Source organism: Chlamydotis macqueenii, chromosome 3 (genome assembly GCF_036417535.1).
Source record: "Chlamydotis macqueenii isolate bChlMac1 chromosome 3, bChlMac1.mat, whole genome shotgun sequence".
Lineage (NCBI taxonomy): Eukaryota > Metazoa > Chordata > Aves > Otidiformes > Otididae > Chlamydotis > Chlamydotis macqueenii.
In genome coordinates, this window is record NC_141558.1 from 12,004,153 (window position 1) to 12,026,012 (window position 21,860).

At 41.0% G+C, this 21,860-nt stretch overlaps 1 protein-coding gene across 1 annotated transcript; it reads left to right on the forward strand.

Annotated features, from left to right (window-relative positions):
* Positions 1–577: 577 nt before the first annotated feature.
* LOC104481588 (zona pellucida sperm-binding protein 2) lies at positions 578–14,109 on the forward strand. Its single transcript, XM_086743511.1, has 21 exons — positions 578–600; positions 854–906; positions 2,763–2,855; positions 4,196–4,323; positions 5,007–5,150; positions 5,834–5,917; positions 6,473–6,640; positions 6,709–6,805; positions 6,897–7,120; positions 7,968–8,121; positions 8,197–8,405; positions 8,492–8,609; positions 8,762–8,967; positions 9,451–9,568; positions 10,260–10,429; positions 11,192–11,265; positions 11,344–11,471; positions 12,297–12,486; positions 12,930–13,071; positions 13,802–13,898; positions 14,036–14,109. Exons 1-21 carry the CDS (start codon positions 578–580, stop codon positions 14,107–14,109), a joined length of 2,694 nt encoding a protein of 897 aa, XP_086599637.1.
* The last annotated feature ends 7,751 nt before the right edge of the window (positions 14,110–21,860 follow it).

Consider the following 21,860-nt stretch of genomic DNA (forward strand, 5'->3'; position numbering starts at 1 on the left):
CAGCTCAGCAGCCCCACAGACATCACACGGCTGTGCTCACCTACGGTGACCAGAGTGCATCCGCATTGATGGCAGTGGGAAACCTTCACTGATCCAGACCCAGTGCCACAGATGTAACTTCAGCACACAGCAAAGGCAGGGTCCTTTCCTCTGACCTGTTTGTGGTCAGATCCACTCCTCCACAGTTTTTAGGTTAATTTTCCCCACATTTGGGGATGATTTAGTGTTCCACAGGTCACTCAATGAGATAGTTCTTCATTTAGTCCATGACACCAATCAGTCTCCAGCTGGGTTGCCTTTTACTGCCTTTTACTGACCACTTACCTTAAATATCAGGTAGGAGCAGATTTATCAGTAATGCAAATGAACAGCTGACATGAATTATAGGTCTGTACTTAGGAGGGTAAACAGCTGAAAATGAGTTTCATCAGTACAAAGGTAGCAGCCTTACTATTTAACCCAAGACTTTGAGAAGTCAGGAAGACTGAAGTCTATGTAAAGCTGATGAAGGAGATTCTTGTTTGTGTGTGACTCTAAGGGGAAAAAGCACCACAGGTAGAGGCTGAGCAAATGCACAATGGAGCTGGTTCTGGTGCAGAGGTGAGTGCTTCGTGGCTGCTAAATGTAAATGGTCTTCCTGAAGACATCAAATATAGTAGCTTCTCTGATTTACCTTCCCTAGTTTTCTAGTGGTGACCAAGGAAACCCCATTTTGTTATTTCCAAGTCTAGACTTGTAGCTCTAAGCTTAAGAATAGTTTAATATCAAGACTGAAACTCTCTGAGTACAGAAATTTGTTAGCAAGTTGTTGTCACAGCTCTAAGATGCAATTAATGCCTGTCTTCTCTTACAGGTTGTTACTAATGGGGATATTAATCTCTGAAATATGGACCCAGGAGAGATCAGGTAATGCTACTGTAAACTACTTTCACATAACAGTTTCTAGGCTTTTTCATAGGTAGTATCTGTGTTTGTCTCAAGAGTCTGAAGCTCTTGTGGCAGCCATACTTCTATATTTTTCTGAGAAACTCAAGACATAGAGGTGTCTGGTAACTACTCACAGCCCCTCTTTAGGTTTATGTACCGTCATATTAAGCAAATGTTTCTACCTTTCTTTACTCTGGTAACAACTTCATTATTGCTCTTGTTTTCTTGAGCCTAGTTATTGTTGCTGACCATACAATATGCAAGGTCTTTTAAATGCTATAAAGATGCCAGTACTCTGCCTGAAAAGAAAGTTTTCTTAACTAAAACTGCTGTTTGCTTTAACTACTTCCTTACAAAATACACCTGGTCCTGGAACAGGAGATACAGAGAGCTGGTTATAGGACTGTCTACCCTACTCGCTGTAGGTGCTGTATAAACATGTTAGCATTTACCAAAGATCAAAGTGAAAAGATATTGGAGGAGCTTATTTCCAGCTTGGAACAATTATATAGGTTCTGCACTGAATCGAGTTAGTAGCTTGGAATATAAGCAGAATAAGGTCATGTTTGCCATCATCCACCAGATGTTCCCTAGTATGACCATCTCTTACAGAAGAGTTGTGTCTCTGGTTAACCTAAAGGTATAGTGCTCAGCTCTCTAAGAAAAAGGATCCTCTAAGCCCTTGAAATGCACCATTACTATAAGAGGTCTAGTTGGCATTAGCTCCCTATGCCATAGAAACTTCTGTTTGAAACCATAAATCCCTGTTTATTAGAAATATATGTCAAAGGAAAAGTCTTCTCTGGTCTCTAGCCCTGTGTTTAGAACAGTTTGTACCGCCTTCCTGCCTTTGAGAAGTTTGGTAGCCACAGAATCACAGAATGGTTTGGGTTGGAAGGAACCTTTAAAGGTCATCTAGTCCAAACCCCCAGCAAGGAGCAGGGACATCTCCAACCAGATCAGGTTGCTCAGAGCCCCATTCAACCTGGCCTTGAATGTCTCCAGGGATGGGACATTCACCAGCTCTCTGGGCAACCTGTTCCAGTGTTCCACCACCCTCACTGTAAAAAATTTCTTCATTGTATCCAGTCTGAATCTACCTCTTCCACTTTTGAAACCATTACCCCTCATCCTGTCACAACAGGTCTTTCTGAAAAGTTTCTGCCTATCTTTCTGATAAGCCCCATTCAGGCAAGTTAGAGCCTGGTTTATGCTGTGGCAAAAGCTTTGGACTTCAGCTTCTCAAGTCATCCTCTTCGCTCCTCTGCAGTCCTTTCCCAACATGAGCCAATTGGCTTCTGGTAACTGGTACTTCGGCAGGAGAAGAGCGTAGGCTGAGTAGCTGATGTGGCTGCTCCTTATCTAGACTTGGCTTGCAGCTCCTATTGTGAACAGACCCGTGTGTTTGGGGTGGCTTTTTGGGGGTATTTTGGTTTGGTTGTTTGAGTTTTGGAGTAGGCTTTTTCTCTTTTTCAGGAAAGTGGAGTGACTTTCTTGTTATGTTTTATTCCATTTAAGGTGTTCAGAGTGGGGCAGCCAATTTAGTACTTTTTTAAACCCTGTTTTGAAAATACAGTTTCCATGATTGACTGTTGCAGGTAGCATTGCAAGCTGATCAGACACAGTTACTCCTGAAACACCTAATTCTCTGGTTGGTTTTTCTCCAGGAAGTATTGCCAGTTTAGAAATAAAATCTCTAACACAACCTGATCAGAGATGCTGGAATATGACTGTCACAATGCTGACTTCATAAAGCAGTCTGGGAAGTAACCAATTTCTGCTTGTATGTTACCTTTAATCCCCTACTTACTAGCCTTTCAATCTGTTCAACACAGGACTCACGAGTTCAGAGTGCTTGGGGAACCTTTTGCGTATAACACTGAGTGCAGAATACTTTGAGGACAAATACTTGTCTTTTTCTGTTGTTGGTAAGTTGATACAGAAGAACTTGGGAGAGGGAATTACATACAGAGAAATGTTTAAAATTCTCTGAGGTCCTCCTATACTGGAATTCCCTGGATTATTCTAAAATCATAGTGCTTAGCAGGTTGGACCTCATTTTAAGTAAAGCCAAATGCTACCGTTATTTCTGTGTAACTTATCTTGTAGATGTGTTGTGTAATAACTTATCAATATAAAATCTAATCATGGCTATCAAATTGAATGGTAGTTTCTAGGTATGTTAATGCTGGTGGATTTCCCTTCTTGTTGAAATGTCCCCCAGAAACAGCACGTACTATTGTGAAAATTCACTAGTTGAACCTGGCACTACATTTCTGAACTTGCACTAGTGGCTTTTCACCTTCTTTGCTTGTGTCTACGAGGACCTGATGGAGGCACATAAATTTGTAATAAAGTTAAGAAAAATTAGCTGGGCCCTCTGGCTATGGGCTTAGTAATCAACAAGTGGCGCATTTGAGTGAAAAGCACCACAGAGTGACCTGGAAGGGCAGTGAGAAAACTTCTGGGCGATAAACATCATCAGTTTTATACACAAAATATAAATTCAGCCTTGAACTAGCTCTCTCTGATAGTTAGTTGTCTAACTAGATATATAGTCCATGACATCTCCCTAGAATGTTAAACTTGTGTAAAAACCTGCTTAATGTATCTTCTTTGTTCGGGCATCTTTCTCTGTACGTAAAGAAAAACCACTCTGCAATTGGGATGTGTACAGTTTGAAAGTATAAAGCAATTATTTGGGGGGGGGGGGGTGGAAACACAACTAAAAGACAAAACGAAAAAGCTCAAAACTACAGACAGTCTTGTAGCCTAAAAAAATCCAAGCTAAGCTTTAGTGTGCTGGTCATTCTGGTAAGACCCCAGAAGAGACTCTGTTGGCCAGGCAGGCATTAGAGAAACATGGGTCTGTGCCAGCTGCAGATCAGCCTCCTGATGTTGCTAGGATGTCATCATCAGTCAGTCCTGACAACTTTGATGCTGATGACCTAACAGACTGTTCTGTGCTTACTGGCGTTTTTGCCACTTTAGGATTTAAATCTTTCCATGTTGGTGGAGTTGATTTTTTTTTTTTTAATTTATTTATTTTTATCTTCAGTCCTTGAGCTGGTGTTCCCTGTCCCAGTCTGTCTGTAATTTTACCTTTCTTACTTTCTATAGAGTTCTTTACAGCTCTTTTTCATCACTTTGCAGTTCTCTTTTACGTCTGAGCCCAGGGCATGCAGCTGGGCCATATGGTGCAGATTACTCAGAGTTTGCAGAGCAGGAATTACACTCATTAATGCTGCTCTTCACTAATTGCCCATAGATGAATCTGGCATAGCCTGGGAGCTAGATGAGGCCATGGCATCACAGTGTGGCTATACAGTAACTTACAGCAATTGGAATAACGTTGAGTTTCGTGCTTCTGCACTAAGCTGCCATTCTCACTTAGAGGTAAGTCTATTGTAGGCATTTTGACTACAGTGCTGTTGTATTTGACCTTTATGTGAAAGATGACCAAACTATTAATAGGCATTAATTGGGGTGTCATAATGTCTTGAACATCTATTAGCAGAAAACTATTTAGTTATCTTCAAATGTATCCAAAGGTCTGAAAATGGTATTGACATTTGAATGTCCTACAGCAAAGCACAGATGAACATGTGAAGAAGCATATCACATACATGCCATTGGAGGGCAACTGCTTTCTCTTGGATATGAATAGGGACTTCTGCCTGGCAGCTGTGTTGTACTCTGCTCTACTACTTAGTGTCTGAGACACTAGTGTAAAAGCTCAAAAGCTTTGTCTGTTCTTGTTGCTTGCTCACTGCTACTATATCATAAACACAAAATCAGCTTTATTTTTAAGCAGTACTTTTTTTTTTGTCAGTTCTGAAACGACGTGAAATATTGAAGCTGGTCCCCAAAGTATTTATGTTGCTCTGTAGCTGTACACCTACATGCATATAGCCTATGCAGCTAATCAAGGAGACAGCAATCATGCTTCAGTATGGAGCTGCTCTTCTGTGCAGAGGCTGGTGGCTGGGTTTTGTAAGTTACTTTTAGGTCACAAGGGTAGGCAGTGCCTAACTAGGGAAAATCAGTCTAACAGGCAAGTGTTCCCTGTGTTTATGTAGAAAGATGTCTTCACAATAACTCTAGAAATCAAAGCTTCGCGTACTCCTGATATGAAAAATGCTGCAACTCATCTGAAAAGTGCAAGTTGCCCTTATGGCCCATGGAGTCCAAGAGAGCTAGTATGTGAAAGGAACTATATGGAGGTAAGTGCTGGAAGTCCTTATGGGAAGGTACTTAAAGTAAGGTAGGGAGGCAAGTACTGGAAGATGCTTTCTTCTAGAGCTGATTAGATGTTAGCAATGTGTATTGAAAACAGAAGTTGAACACCCCACAACAAAGAGCTCACCAGCGAATGCACAGCATGCGTCTTGAGTTTTGTGATTCAATTATGTTATGCTTATATAGCCTACTAGCCAGCATTAATAGCCAGTAAAGTTGTGAAATAGTATTCAAAGGCTGAGCAAACAGGCTGAAAACTCACTGAATGTTGTCTTGACAAATTGGATATAACAGAAATGCATACTTTCTGAAAGAAGTTTCCCTACTGAATTTGCTGGGAGGGAGTGGGGCAGAGGGGGAAAGGACTCTGCTTTGAAGAAGATATGGACTTTCACTGGAAGTAGAAAAGGGAAGATATGCTAAAAATAAAAAGAACCAGAAATCAAGTGGGCTATAGATAATGCACAATGCGTGATGGCATTTTGTGCTTGCTTTTTTTTTTTTTTTTCCTCTCTAAGAGAGTGGGAAACCTTCCTTTAGGAAATTAAATACTGATGTCCTTTCTCAATTCTATAGTATTCTGAAAGTATTGAGAAAGACTTAAAATATTGGAGACAAACAAACACGTGCTACCAGCAAAACCCTTACAGAGGCTTTTTTCCTTCAGGTTTCTGTCAGAAATGAGGTTCCTCAGCCTGTGAAAGACTTCATTCAAGATGAACCTGAGGACTGGACGCGTGGTTTTTCAGAGGTAAAACTAAAGGTTTTCCTCCTATCAAAAACTACTGCTACTTCTAGCACAACATCCTTTCATTCTGTGTCTACACAGTATAAAATGTCCTTTCAAAAAGCACTTAAATAGGAAGAGCAAAACTTTTGTATCAAGCATTTTTAGCATGAAGATTTTATACGTTAGAAATACAGACAGCTGTAGGTCCTGTCTCCAAGAAAGAAGGGGAAACTGATTGCTTAAAATGCCTAGAAATTAAGTCTTCCCCAAGTAAGAGACTGTGCAACAAAAACTGTCTAAGACCCCATGGTCCAGGAATGAACTCTGGATATCCTTTTTTCTTCTTAGACTTTATATTTGTAATGTAGCAGTGGAGTTAATTTCTGATGCTCTTAATATGGAAAGTTTTCTGCATGTGAGAGGCTGAGCAGGGGAAAGCTAAAGGGGTATCCCACTAGCAGTATTTAGAATAAGGCAGAAAAACTGCTGGGCAGCTCAATACAATAAATTGTTCAATATGGTAAATTAGTTACTTTAAACAGCATATTTAAACTGTTGATTAATTTCTCTGGTTAGGCAAAAGCAGGAGAAGCCTCAATATGGCAAATAGTGTTTCATCAGCCAGAAGAAAAAAAGGCTCTGCTTGTGAGTGATGCTTGGAGTGCAGGCTATGGGCTCAACACCACAGACACCAGGGTTCTGCTGCGGATACCGTACACTGCTGTGCAAATCCAGCTGGTCGAGGTTCGTGTGCTCATTTTGGCCCAGCAAGATGCCAGGATGTGCAGATCTAACAAGATCTCTTCTTACAGGCTCAGGGAATTACCTTTTCTGCAGTGAGATCAAGTATATTTTACAAACAGCGATGGATGATCCTGATGGTGGATACTGCTGTGGCATGTCCTGTAGGTGAGAAATGCGATAACTTAGTGCTTTAATATACAGGGACCACCTTACGAACAGAGAAATGAGCTGACAGATTTCATGTTTTGTCCCTAAGATGGTGTAGACTACGTTAATAAAACAATCATCTGGACTGTTCCAAAATATATTCAACCACTCTCTGCTGGAGCAACAAGCTTTAAGGATGTGCTTGTTGAAGCTGGTGTGGATCTACACAAACTCTCTGCCAAAGAAATGGCTTCCAGGAAATACATGTTATCGAATGACTTAAATACAATTACAATGAAGATACCAATAGGTGCAGAAGGTGGCTATTACAAGGTTAGTCACTTATGTTAAGTGACAGGTAAAGTACTCTTTCTGTTTTGTTTTTTTTATTATTTTTTTTTTCTAGGCAGGAATAATTATTCTTCCTGTACCTTCTAAATGAAGGATGAGCGTGAAGGGGAAGGAAGGATATATTAAAAATCCCAAAAGCTGTAACCAAAGATAGCTCTTGTAAGCACCACTTTGAATAATTTCTTTAGCTACAAGCACAGATTGACAGGATCCTATACAGAACTATTGATTGGCCTCCTTTCTCAGGTTAACACAGAGCTTTTGCCTTTTAGTTCTGACATCATACTCCTTGGAGATAGCCCCTAACTGGACTGTAGAGCATACATGGGTTCTGTTGTATTTTATACAAACCTTTTAAGAGATTTGGGAACAACCCAGTTGTCCACCAGACTGCATGATATTGGGTTGTGCTGAAACTATATATCTAAAGCTAGTTCCTGGAAGTGAACTGAATCGTGGGGAAATGCTGTAACAACTGAACTTCAAAGAAAGCTGCAGGAGGAGCCCTTTTTAGTGGTGAAATAATCCCCTGCTCCTTTGAAATTTGGAAGTGGAGGGCCACGTTCAAAAGGAATTCTTCTGGGAGAATCTAAACCATTAGGCCAAAATAGAGCCCATAATAGTGATACAGCAAGTGCCAATTAAGAGTTCGTAATTTCTCATAGGTGTTTTTTTCAAAGATTTCTTTCCCAATATAAAAAAAAGCAAGGCCACAGAGCTCAGAAGGACAATTGTTTAGAGCTGCAGTTCTAGCTGAACTTCAGATGCTACAATACAACTTTTAATGTAAAATCATGTCATACTAAAGGGTGTTGATTTGAAATTCTAGACTTCTGTGAGCAGTGGCCAGCATGGGGCAAAATATGCCATCAACTTATTCTTGGAACATCAATGGGAAGACAACAAATGGGGACTAACCAAACATACTATCATCAAGGAAATAGAAACACCATTTGAACAAGTAGAGCTTGCTATAATTAACAGTAAGTAGCCTAACATTGAATTTGGTGAAGGTTTTGATACTGATAAGAGCTTAATGTTATTGTGTTCCTTTTCAGACTTAAATCTGAGCATGAGGATAATGAATGTGACAGTGGGAACATTCTTCCCAGATGTGAAGCTTGTGAACTTAACTATTGAGGGGGCAACTGTTGCTGTGCCTGAAGCTGTTCAGCATGGGTATCTAACATACGAGATCAGATATGCTAATGGAAGCAAAGCCTATGGAATACAAGTCCCATTTGACACACCAGGCATTAAGAAGGAGGTGTGTACTAGGACAGTACAGCACACCACTGTATAGAAATGATGATATCACTTGGTAATTTTTGTTTGTAAATATGATTTTCCTAGTACATGAGAGCGGACATGAGAGCATACACCATGAATGTCACGCTTGGATTCACAATCCCTCCAACAAGTGAGACCTTTGCTGTGCCAGTCATAACAGTGTCCATTGTTAAAGATGCAGGTAAACTAGTGGAACTCAAACAAAACTGTACCAACCTGACTGTGAACTCAGCTGTTAACTGAGTTAACTTAGCCAGGGGTACTGTCAGTCCTAAGTAGCCCTATCAAACTGATAGCGGCTAGCATGCTGGCTGAATCTTGACTGTATTACAGTACTGCCCAGTGCAAGAGGATTTTGTGATGCGAAGAACCTTCATCTCCTTATCACTCGTGGGAATGTGGACCAAAACTGGCTACCCTTCATCTCAGACTGGCACGTGACCCCAGAGGATGCGCAGAAACACAACTACAGCCTGAGGGACAATGGCACTCACTTGGCAATCTCTGTCCCTTTCCTCTCCTCACATGTGAACCATGAGGTAAGGCTGCCAGCACGTAGCAATTAAAAGGCATACTTTAGCTGTGAGATACAAATGTGATATGCTATGGCCTTGAAGGTCGTAAAATAAAACTTCCCTTTGAGATAGGCCTCAAAGTATTAATGGAGAACCATTCTATGATTCTATTTTTTGCCCTTGGAAGAACACTTTAACCAAGGGAAGTTAATATTGGCAGAAACAGTCAAGGAAAAAAAAAACATTCTGTAAGTACTACAAGGATGAGCTATCTTTAAAGTCAATTAAATATACAAAAGAGTTTGTATTGCACTCCGTTGCAAAACAACTGGAAAAACTCATTATGTTGGCTTCCAGATTAAAAAAAAAAAAAACTCTTTTGTTGATTTGACTTTGATCAAGAGCAATTACCTTTTGCTTGTCATAGCCTGCCCTCTTAGTTTTTGCATATTTTAGTTAAACAGTGTGTCTTTATTCTCTTGTTTAATCTGTGATTGTCATGTCTAGGATTTTCATACCTCTGGAGTAAAGGCTTCACTCCACTTAACCTTGAAGGATGGCATGACCTTGGCTAATAAGAGGAACTTCTCAATTTCCTGCCGTTTCTCACCTTCAGAGCTAATACGTAATAACACGTTGGGGATTAGTTGTAAATACTCTTTGAGTTACATGACTAAATCACACAAGCTCATGCAGTCTGAAATGTTTCTAGAGTTTACGCATGTGTGATACGCTATCTACCTGTTATATTTCCTACAAAATAATATGTTACAAGGCAAGGCAGACTACAGACTGGAGTGACTATCCTGTCTAGTACAGAAGAGGGGGAAGGAGGTGGAAAACTCTACTTCCCCTCACACCTTCAAAAGCATGAAGCTCTTACAGGGGTTTAGGGGTTGGTTTGGGATTTTTGGTTTTGAGTGACTTAGTTTTTTGTTTGGATTTGGGTTTTTGCAGAGCAGGATATTAAGGGTAGAGAGGATCATCTTTATAAGTTAGTAATTCCAAAGCTACTCATCTGGATTGAATGTACTGAATATCTTGGCTAGAAAAATCCCTTTGAGAGGAGTGAGAACTCCTGGAAGGGGAAAATAAGGTGAATGAAATCAGACTTCACTCATGCAGTGCACACTCTACAGGTAGTTAGCTTGAAGAAAGTCATATATTAGTATTTAAGAGTCTTCCTCAAAACTTAGTCCTCATGAGCTGCCAAAACACTTGCTAGCAAATCCACGCAGAAGCTCTTTGTTGTGCCAGGCTACAGAATAAAGGAGCTTGAGTCCTGATTTGTATGGAAAACTTATTTTCTCTTTCAGAGTGCCTGCCCAATGGCACTGTGGTTATTACTGTGGTGAAATTGGTTGGAATTGCAGACCTGGACACCAGCTTGCTTGTCTTGAGGGACAGACAGTGCAAACCCAGTCTAGTGACAGAGAAGACTGCAACTTTCAAGTTCAATGTGAACACTTGTGGAACAAGTAGAAAGGTAAGCTTAACCACATGATGTTTACTTTGCATTGGGGTAGGTTTATTGCTAGAACTGGCAGAGGTTCAGGGTTGAACAGAAGCTGCAAGAAGGTCACAGAAGTTTTTAAGTAGTATGTCTATGCTCCTTTTCTGAGGAGACTAAATTCAGTCCTAATTTGGTAAAAATAGTTTTCAAGGCCAGAGGTGCTTTCTGAAAGTAGCCTTCAGTTTAACACCTCTGAATTGTGTAGTAATGAACTTGAATGTGAGTTTACACTGTTGATATGTAGTCATGTGCCTTGAAAAAGCTAGTTAAGTGTTGTTGACTGCCTGGCCCAGGACTAGAGCTGCTCCTGTTACTGCCACTTGGGTACTTCATAAAGAGAAAATGGACGAAATAATAAATGATCAGATCATGCTCAAATTCAGATCACCAGGAAAGCAGATTACTTCTGTGGGTGTTGCCTCTCATGCTAGACACTGATTCTGTTAAAAGAAGCAACTGATCTCTTAGGCCCAGTACACTCCTTTCTGGGGTATTAGGTCATGTTCAAGGTATTGTTAGCTAATAATCTGTTTCTTCTTTACTATGGCATAGCTGTCAGCTGTAGTCAGCTTTAGTTTAGTAGGCATAGAGCTGTTGGCCAGAAGTTACTGGCCATTCCTAAGCATACTGTGCTCAGGGCAATCTGCCAGTCAAGTGAAGGGATGTGGATATTGTGTCAAAGCTAAACTAAACTCTAATATAACTGTCCTGTTTCTAATGATGTGTATCTTCCAGTTCAATAGCACAACTATGACATATGAAAATGATGTACTCTATTTCAGACCTGGCAATGATACACCAGTATACCAGTAAGTGTCATTCACTAGAAGAAGGTTGTACAAGGTATTTTGGTTTCTAAAAATCTAATGTTAAACTTCTTCCCTCAGACTGAAATTTGTATGCTTGTACACACTCAAGCAGATTGTTGATGTCCAATATGAATCTAAGAAGAACCCACCACCCAGTATTAAGCCAGGGTTTGGCTCTCTTACTCTTTCGCTGAAGCTTTTCAAAGGTAATATTTATTATTAGACTTCACAGAATGGTTGAGGTGGGAAGGGACCTCTGAAGGGCATCTTGTCCGAGCCTCCTGCTCAAGCAGGACTATCTAGAGCAAGCTGCCTAGGACTATGTGCACATGACTTGAAGATCTCCAAGGATGAACTGGAAACCTCTTTAAGGCCTCTAACAGAGGCTTTCCATTCTAGGATGCAATACAAATGGTCAAGTACCTATAATGGATCAAGCAGACACTTGTGTCATCACTGATACAAGTGTGGTTTTCCTGCTCAGTCTGGACATGTTAGAAGTCTTGTGTAATGGATGTAATATCAACTTCTGTCTCCCACCAGCTCCCTAAGTGTTGCTGAGCAAAGTTAGCACTGACCAAAATAATCATAACCTGTGTCAGAGAAGGAAGCTATACATAATACTGCTGTAAAATGGTAACTATACTGGTAGAAAGGGCTAACTGAAGCCTGAACCAAATCCTCACCATGACTGGAATGGCCCTGATGTATTTTTATAAACTTTTTTTTTTTATAAGTGTCTTTCTAGAGTCAGTTTTGAATGAGTTGCTTACTGTGGTGGGTTTTTGCAGAAGGAGGAATGGCTCTCCTCTGGATCCTCAGAGTCAAGGCATAGAGTTCAGATCTTTTTGCTTTTGTTATCAGCTCTTATTTTTTTACCATCCTGTCACTGTTTGCTGACATTCATATGCTCTACCAGACTTTAGCATTACTGTGCCAGGACAAAGGATGGTGGAAAGAAGAGCAAAGCAGAGAGTTTGTGAATACTTACTTTGCAAAAAGGAAACTCTAACTTCAATACTCTCTTCTAGAGAAATCCTATTCAGACCCTTATCAGGAACTGGAATATCCTGTGGTAAAATACCTGAGGGAGGCATTGTATTTTGAAGTTGAACTGCTCCAGCCTAAAGATGCAAGACTGGAGCTAAACCTGGATGACTGCTGGGCTACAAACTCCCAAAGCCAGGACAGCCTTCCACAGTGGCCCATTCTTATAAATGGGTAAGAAGAGATTCCCCTCTTGTATTTGGTAACGGTTAGCACAAGGCCCCTTACCTTAGGTGGGAGGAAAGGAGAAGAGGACAGAAGTCAGCTTGGGTGCATTTTTTTTTTTTTTTTTTTTTTTTTTTCCTGATGGGCAACTGCTGCTGGGCTGTGGAGTGCATGTCAATGTCAGCACAGTGAGTATGCCTTCTGGTGGCAGCAGGTCATAGGGGTGGCCAGAAGTGCTTGAAGCTAGCAGCTTCCAGATGCAAAGAAAGAAAAAGAGGTGACTCTGTGGCCAAAGGCAAGGACTGTGAATGGGGAAGGCTCTAGACATACCCGTGTGGCCCAAGGAAACTAGAGGAAGGGAAGTTCCTCCATAGTCTATCTCCTTGATTTGTTTAAAGATCCAGTTGAAGTGATGAAGACTTAAATACATTTTCTTTCACTTTGACAAAAAGGTGTGAAAACAACGAAGACTCCTACAGAACGGTCTTCCATGAAGTTAACTATAGTCTCAGAGTAAAACTACCTCAGCTTCTAAAGAGATTTGAAGTGAGGATGTTTACATTTGTACAAGGCACAACCCTGTTACAAGAGCAGGTGAGATGTCTCTGTGGTTTGTTGTGTGCTGTTGGCAGTTCCAATGCATAAGCCTGGAATAGTACATGCAGAAAACACTATGGAAGATCTCAGCTGGCTAGGTGCTGCCTGAAGCTATTGGTCACCTCCTTGAAGGTGGTCATCTCCTTGAAGGCATGGCACTATAAGAATAGTAAATATAACCACTCAAGTGTTCAGCCTACCTCCTTTGGGGTCAGAACACATACCAGTTATTTGCCAAATAAGACTCCCCTGTATGTAATTGTTGGAGTGAGTCCAGAGGAGGGCCATGAAGATGATTAGAGGAGCACCCCTCCTATGAGGACAGGCTGAGAGAGCTGGGGTTGCTCAGTCTTGAGAAGAGAAGGCTCCAGGGAGCCCTTACAGCAACCTTTCTCCCCTTTTCAGGGGAGAACCTCTTCAGCAGGGCCTGTTGTGATAGGACGAGGGGTAACGGCTTTAAAATAGAGGGATGTAGATTCAGACTGGACATCAGGAAAATTTTTTACAATGAGGGTGGTGGAACACTGTAACAGGTTGCCCAGAGAGGTGGTGGATGCTCCATCCCTAGGAACAGTCAAGGCCAGGTTGGATGAGGCTCTGAGCAACCTGATCTGGTTGTAGACGTCCCTGGTCCTTACAGGGGGGTTGGACTAGATGACCTTTGAAGGTCCCTTACCCCCAAACTATTCTATGATTATATTATAATATAAATATTCTTGTCTTGTAGCTGTATTTCCACTGCAGTGTAGTGATCTGCAGCACTATGCAACAGCCTTCAGATTTTCTTTGTTCAAGAAGATGTAATCCCAGGAAACACAGATTTGGTAAGAAAACAGACACTTCTCACATAGCTCGTTAATCTTTGTTCATCAGTATGGCACATGCTCTCAGGAGCTGTGTCAGATGACAGACTCGTAGTCATAGTGTGCAGAGAAAATGAAAAGCTGAAATGTCTCACTAGACCGCAGTGCAGAACCATATTCACATGGGCAAGTGTCATCTGGAGCAGTGCTTCTTAGGAAGGAAAACGACTAGCAGAGGTGGGTGTCAATCTCAAATTACACTACTGAAATACCCACTATGCTGCTGTTGTAGCATAACAGACTTCTGTACGCCTTTTCTCCCTGTAGGTGAAAACACAGACTCTTGACAGAGACTAAACAAGAACTGTTTAGTTTTATGAAGTTGCAGTTAGGTGACCTAAGCACAGCCTGCTCAGACTTACAAGTAACAACATCTCAAAATTATCTACTGGAAAAATATGTTGATGGTTTCTACTGGGAAGAGTCAGCTAACCAGTATGGGTATTTGTCTTTAAGTCAAATTGGTGTGTTGTGTTCATGTGTACAAGACTGTCGAACTTGTGTTCTTGTGTACAAGACTGTGTCTTGTGTACTATACTGTTGAACTGAGTCTTGTGTAACTTGCATCTGGCCGTCTGCTCAGTTAACGTGTCCAAAACTTGTGCCTAATCCCTTTGCTGCTGGAAACATCTGTTTTGGGGTAAGGGGAGGAAGGTGGCAACGTGTGAAGTCAATTGTAAATCACTTTGAGCTTTTCTAAAGCTTTGGTATGAACAAAGGATTGTAGGGAGCTTAATGTCAGTAAGAGAAAGTGTGTTTTGAAGCAAGATGGCGATGAACATGCTTGATCCTGTAGTGGCTATTGACAGAAAAGCTGTAAACTGTGGATCTCACAGTAGTGTTGTGGCTCTGCAATGTGGCTCTTGCTTTTCTGAATTGGGAGGAAATCACTCACAGGTAGCATCAGTGACTTTCCTTAGCTGAGTAAGCTGTCAGCCTAAATTAAAAAAAAAAAAAAAGCGTTTAGTGAAGACTTGTAGTAGTAGTAGTGGTAATGAAGATAATACACAGACTCTATCCACAAAGTGTTAAGGATTGTTCCTTACTAGAGAACATGATGCTTAGGACCTCCTGCCAGATTATCCTGTCTTTTTTTTTTTTTTTAGAGGAAAATCTCTTGGTTTCTTCTTCGCATCTGAACAGCGATGTGAAAATGGTTCAGATTCAATATTGTATTTTCCTGTTCTAAGGAAAGCTTAGCATGAATCATTATCCCTCAGGGCTGAAGATACAATAATGGGTGTCTGCTTTTTAACTTTATATCAATAAATTATACTACAGGGAATTTCTGTGAAGACTAGCTAGAGCAAGAAACTATTTTGTGAATCCATTTGCACTTTGTGAAAAAGCATGATGTCTAAAAGGCTGTAGCTCTGTTGCTACAATACCTGTATAGAGATCCCATTAAACAGTTTGTGCTATAATTACAAGCTCATGTCTATAAGTATGATCTGTCTTCCAGTTGCCTTCTAAGTATATCTGTAGTAGGTGTCTCTTACTGTCACTTCTGGAAAAATTTGTGTGGACTTCATAATGAGGTACATGTGAAGTTTGTAGCATCAAGACTGTTTTCCAATAGAGGAGGCTACCGTGCTAAACGAGTCTTACTTTGTTACTCCTGTGGTAAGTGAAGACTAAAACCTTGGAGGAATCAGATGTAAGTATGTCAGCAGGGAATAAAAGAAAAACGCAGAACATATAAGCCTGACAGGAGACTTGACAGGTCAGTGACTTCGTGCTTAGTGCTTTCTCCGACATTAACCCAGTGGGTTAAAGTACTAGCTATTCCTCAATCTGCAGGCACAAGCTATGGAGAAATCAAAGGATGTGTCTATAATATGCTGCCAGGCTTTTACACCTAACAGAACAAAAGTACGGGCTCTTCAAGTGGCGTGGTGATCTCCTTGTGTGTCTTAAATTGTGCTGATTGTTTCCCAAGAAATTAAACAATTATGCAGTGTTTTCTCCAGGTAGGTGAGGAGTAACTTTAATCTGATGTGACAGTGCTCTAGCAGCACAGCATGGGCTGCCTTGGGTAGCCATGAGCCACCTGCCCTCTTACGGCTGTGGTGGGGGGGAGTGCAGCAGCTGGGGACAGCTGTGAGAATCGAGCATCACAAAGTTGAGGAACCTATTTCAGTACTGTCAACTCAATCTCAGTTGTGGCTTCCTGGGTTTCTGATCTCTTTCTTCAAACAGAGACTTGAGGACATAACCTAGGAATAAAATGTGGTATTTACAATCTCTTGTTTAATGCATTTAACCTATTTCTGTAAGATTAGTCAATATCTTGTTGGCTTTTTTTTTTTGGCCTGTTGACAGGGATTTGAGTTATTGAAAAACAAGACAATGCTCAGGTAAAGAGTGACTCTAGTCTTTAGCTTTTCTAAAAGCTCTGGTTAGTGCCATTTTGCAAAATAGAAGTGTTAATAAGATGATCCCTTATGTTTTTGTTATTTTGGAAAATTCAAAGAGATTCCCATCCATGGCTAGACTAGAACTTATAGAAATCTTCTTGTCAGATTTTCAACAGCATGTGAGACAGACACTTGAATATCAGCAAAATCTTTTAAAGATGACATGATAGTAATACTCTCTCCACCTCAGAGGTGTCTGTTTATACTAAAATTCAGGAACTGCCTTCCTGGTTATGTATATCTATAAAAGAAAAAAAAATCCTCTTCAAGTGTTGAATCAACACCTCTTCGGCTTTCAAGTGGATTTTTTATGACCACATGCTTTTCCCCCTGGTATTTGGGATGTTATTTTTATATCCCTGTTAACACAAGTTGAAAGAAGATCAATCTTCTTTGTTTATGCTTAATGTCTTCTGCAATTCCGACAGGTGAATGATAAAAGTCTAAAGGAAAAGAGAAGTCTGGTGTGATTTGTTTTTATAGGAAAATAGTAACCATAATAGAAGTATTCTGCAGACAGTTATTTCCACTTCAAATAAGTAGTGGTAAGTCAGTGCTACAAGTAGCCTCATTATATCTGGTCACTGACAGAAGCACAGAGCTGTCATTTTTACTATAATCTGTAGTCAGTAACATGGCTAGTAATTTAAAACTACATACTACTTTGACTTAAAGCAGCAACAACTTGCCGTTAACTAAATCCTGAAAAAGTAAGGAAACAGAAATTTATAGTTTCTGGCCCAACTAACTTTCTCTTTTGGTATATTGCTTTGCTTCTTGTTTTAAATCTCAGTGTCTTCAGTAAGAGTAAATGCTATGTACCTCTATCCAGATGAAAATATCTTCTGACAGTGATCTAATGATTTAGGAAGCTTTGATTCAAGTTTTAGCTTCTACCACAAGTCTAATTGAGTCTTCAGCTAGTCACTGCCATATCAATGCTGTTTCCATTTGTGCATGTGTGTCCAGAAACACCTAAACACAGTGTTAGCTAGCCCAGATGGGCATGTGCTTTGGAAAAAAACAACGCTTTAAAGTAGAAGGAAGCTGAATTGATCTCCTTACAGTGTTTGCAGTGGTACAAGAGCAAGCCCAGGAGGCTCATGGTGCTTTGTAAAGAAGCAAAAAGTCATCAGAGGCTTGATTAGGGAGGGGGTTCAGATGGACCCAACTTTTCTATCTCTACAACGGAATTTCCTGTCTGTTAAATGTGAAAATAGCATTTGCATGACAAATAAGTTGGGAAGTAAAAGTAGTAAGTCAGACACTGGCTCCTTAAAAGCTGAGGTGTATGTACATTGCTATTTTTTTTTTTTTTCTTTGGATGGCCCCTGGCATCCCTAGACCGAGGGGAGGTGGAGCTGTGGCAGCTACCAGATAAGCAGCTCTCCCAAGGAACTGGCCAAAGCTCTTTCACAGTGGGCTTTCTTCCCCCCAAGCACACCTATATGCAGCCCAAATGTGTAACCATAAAACCTCTTGGCACCTACGTGGTGCTCCTCAGCGTAGAATTTCAAAGCTCTGTGTGCATGCGGGCGGGTGGCCCTGGGCTCCCCTCTGCTTTGGGTGTCGGGGGTGAGCTCTGCTGCTCACAGAGCTAGGGCTTGCCTGGGGAGCTGCTTCCACACTTCTACATGTCATCCTTAACCACTGGGGAATATTTTTTGCTGAGGTACTTTCCTTCTGCTAAACAAAGCACTATCATGTGTTTCCAGCTGCCCCAGAGCAGCTGCTGGTCTCTAAGGTACGAGAGGAAACCCAGAGCCTGTTCTCAACTGTTGACAGCAGCAATTCCTCCCTCCAGCAGCACCAACTGCCTGGCTGATGGTACTGAAGGAGTTAACTTGTACAAAATCCATTCTGTATAACTGCCTGCTCTGCCCTGATTTATTCTTCCCTAATAAAAGGCATGAGTGTGAGGAAAAGTTGTGGGGTTTTTTTTTTTTTATTTTGTTGTTTTGTCTTGTGTTTGGTGTTTTGGTGTTTTTTTTTTTTTTTTTTGGTGTGTGGTTTTTTTTTTTTTCCTGACTCCTAAAATTTTAAGGACTCTTCCTCTAAGATCACACCTGCTTACCCCCTCAAAAAATCACCCAGAGGGGAGGCAAGGGCATAGGTCAATATGAAGAGCTGCTCAGGAAAGCAGCTGGTGGGGTCCAGCTATCTCACCTATGATTTGGTGCTCCTTGCACGTCTCTCTTGCCTTCAACCTCCTTCACTGCCCTGCTGTCCTGTGTCTTTGGGCATGTAGAGCATGTGCAGTCTGAGCTGTTTCTTTCTGGCTCAGTGCAAAGTGTGGGGCTTTTGTTGTCTGAGAGCACTTGTTCAAAGGCAAAATATCGACTTGTAGTGTGCAGTAACTGATTCTGGGAGCAGCAGGATGGTGTCATTTTCTCATCAGTATACTGAGAGTGAAGGACTGGTAGTTTAGAAACCTGGTTGTATCTCAAGGCTTTTCCTGAGATTTTAAAGTAGGTTTCAATTAATTAATTTCTGTAGAAGATCTTATAATGCTCTTCATCTTTCCTCTATTTAGTATTCAAGCACTTATCTGCTGCCCTTTCAGCATTATGACTGGTGTCACTCATGAAGTATGATTTCATATACCAATTTATTGTATGAGAATACTGTGAATGAAGTAGAAAACAATGTGGTGGTGGTTTCTTCTTTAGTACCCATGTTCTATTCTCTGTGTCAGTGAGGAATTGCAGTGACTTACTAATCTGGAAAAGGGGAAGATCTTGGGCCCAGAAGAGTTCATTACAGTGTTTGGGACTAATCCCAGTTCACTCCCCTGTATCTCTTTCTCTTTAGCATGTAAACAACTCCATCCCTTAGGCAGAATGTAATTTAATTCCTCAGCTATTGACTTTCAGTGGTTGCTGGGCTATTACTTCAGCTTTATTTCCATGTAGATTTTTAATATACTATGACAAAACACTCGTATGTGAAAAGTCGTCTACTTCTGTGACGTGTGCAACCTTTTCAGACAGTTTTAACTTTTTGGCCTCTGTTCTATGGCTTGTTATGGTGTTGCTGATGGGACTCAGTAAAGCTTTATGGACCTTATGTATAGTCCTGGGGGCTAGATCTCATACCCTCAAATGGGGGATGTAACTTGACCTCCTTCACAGGAATTAAATATTCTGAATTCATGAGGGTAAAGGAAAGGGAGAAGAGGAGAAAACTGGACTGTGTTCCATTTTGTTTAAAAACAAACATTTATTAGCAGTGGGACTTGTACCACCATGAATATAATAATTCAGACTATTTCCTATGGATCAGTGAGATGTCTAGACCAAGGGCAAGAATTACAAAGGGCAGAATTTAGAAAGATGCTTTATGTCAGGCAGAGCAAGAGTTTGTTTATTTCTGGAAGGAGAGAAACAAACATCATACATTCTAGGAGCTCTGAATTCCAGGCAGTCGCTGAACATACCATACCTTCTACTCATGCCCTTCAGTCACTTTTCCCCTTCACACACTTGTGCAAGGAGAGATCCCCTGCAAGGGGAGCAGCTCTGTCAGTACCAACAAATTAAACAGGGTGGGAGTACAACATATTCTAGTAAACTAAACTCATCTTGGACCTAGGCTTTGGTCCTATTGTAGCACAGGGAGTGATTTAGGACAGACCAAGGCCTGTTCCCTAAGGTCAGCTTAGGTGCAGCCACATCATGCAGGATGTCAAAGTATTTAAAGGTAAGGTAGTGGCTACTGGACTTCTGGCATTAGAAAGTGTGCACAGATAAGGTCTTGCTCACTATCAGAGAAACAGTAGAGTGTCTTTCTGAAACTTGAAGCTTTGCCTTTATTGTTACTTAGAGCTGTTGCTCCACGTTGGACTCATGCGGAGACAGAGAGGAAATCTTACAGGTACATAACAAGCTATAGCTCAGCACTTTCAGAGCCTGAAGCTGCCACTGTCTCTGGGGTGATGGGAGATGCTGACCCTGAGCCCCTTCTCAAACCTGCACTGGGCCACTCCTGTGCACAGCATTACTTGGCTTTGTCTGTGAGCAGCAGCTTTCTGAAGCCGTTGGGTATTAGTGTCTTCATTTGTATGTGGGTAAACTGAGGTAGCAATGCTGGATGACCTGCCGTGATCATAGACAAACTAGCAATAAAAGTGGATCTTTCCACTTCCTTGTTCCTCTGCTTTAACCATGACCCTATATGCTTCATTAGCTAAAAAAACATAATCATTACCTGTAGTTTCAGGTGTGGAAGACTTAAGGAACAAGGTTAAGTCCTCCCAATTTACCACACCAGTATACTTGTGAATGGTAATGGTCTTTAATCAACATCACAATGACAGGACTGTCTTCCTGTGCATCTACTAGTGGGTTGCTAGCCCTAGTGAGCAGGTACCCCTTTACAGTAACAATAAGAGTCTTTGAGAAAAGACTCAAGATCAAGCTTAGTTGTGGTTCTGTGCAAGATCCTATGGGCAAGGTACAGTTTCAGCCTCCTGAACGTCATGAGGACCAAATCCAAAACATAATCCAGACTGACCTTATCTATGAGGCTTTTCATCTCCTCAAATCTGGACCAGTTGCACAGGCTTATACCAAGGAATGCAGTGCTGACATTAGCACTGCTATCTCGTATGTGCATAAAATTTTCTCTAGTTTGACAATTTTATAGGGATTTAAAAATGATTCTGCTTATGTTCTTGCTGAAACTCTAAAGCTGGTGAGAAATCTAGCGCGGGTTAAAACAAAATCATATGGGATATGCTGAAACGTGGTTACATCTTGAATGACAGTGCTACCTGCATAAATTTGAATGGAGCTGCTTTTTTGAGTCACTTGATGCATTTCACACTGGTTGCTCCGATATGCACAGACCATGTGAGAAGAGCACTGAGGCAGCTGAGGCTGCGCCTTGGAGAAAAAAACGTACAAACACAATAGTATTTCATTCTAAACTAACAGAAAGAGGGAAAGAGAAAAAAGGAAGGACACAATAAAGTTTTAGCTTTGTGATGCTCTGCAACAGGATGTAGCCACAAACCCAAACCCCACGCAGAGATGCTGATCTCTCCATCCTGGTGAGACAAGCCTGTTACCTCCTGGCTGCTGCTCTCTCCATGCCTTACATTTCTCCATGGAGAAAAGGTTAATTTAACTTAATGAGCTTCACACAACTCAGCCCTGGGTTTTGCTCCTCTCTGTATGTTGCTGCCCTCAGCAGCACCAAGCCATATGAATCAGTCTGCAATTAGATTCAGAAAGCAACTTTTATTTTAATTTTTTTTCTATGGTGTGGTGAAACCTGTGTGATGTCTCTCATGTGAAAGTTGAAGTAATTCAGGATTAAGACTGTGTCCTTATTTGTTTGGTTTGTGGACATTTTTCATGTCTGTGTTTTACAGACTGTTACAGGCTGTAGGAAACAGCTGATCTGACAGCTTTTAACAAGGAGACATTATGGCTACTGGAGCCCTCCTAGGTTTCAGTACACCTTGAAGATAAAACTTTGCATCTTTCTCATACCTGAATCAATT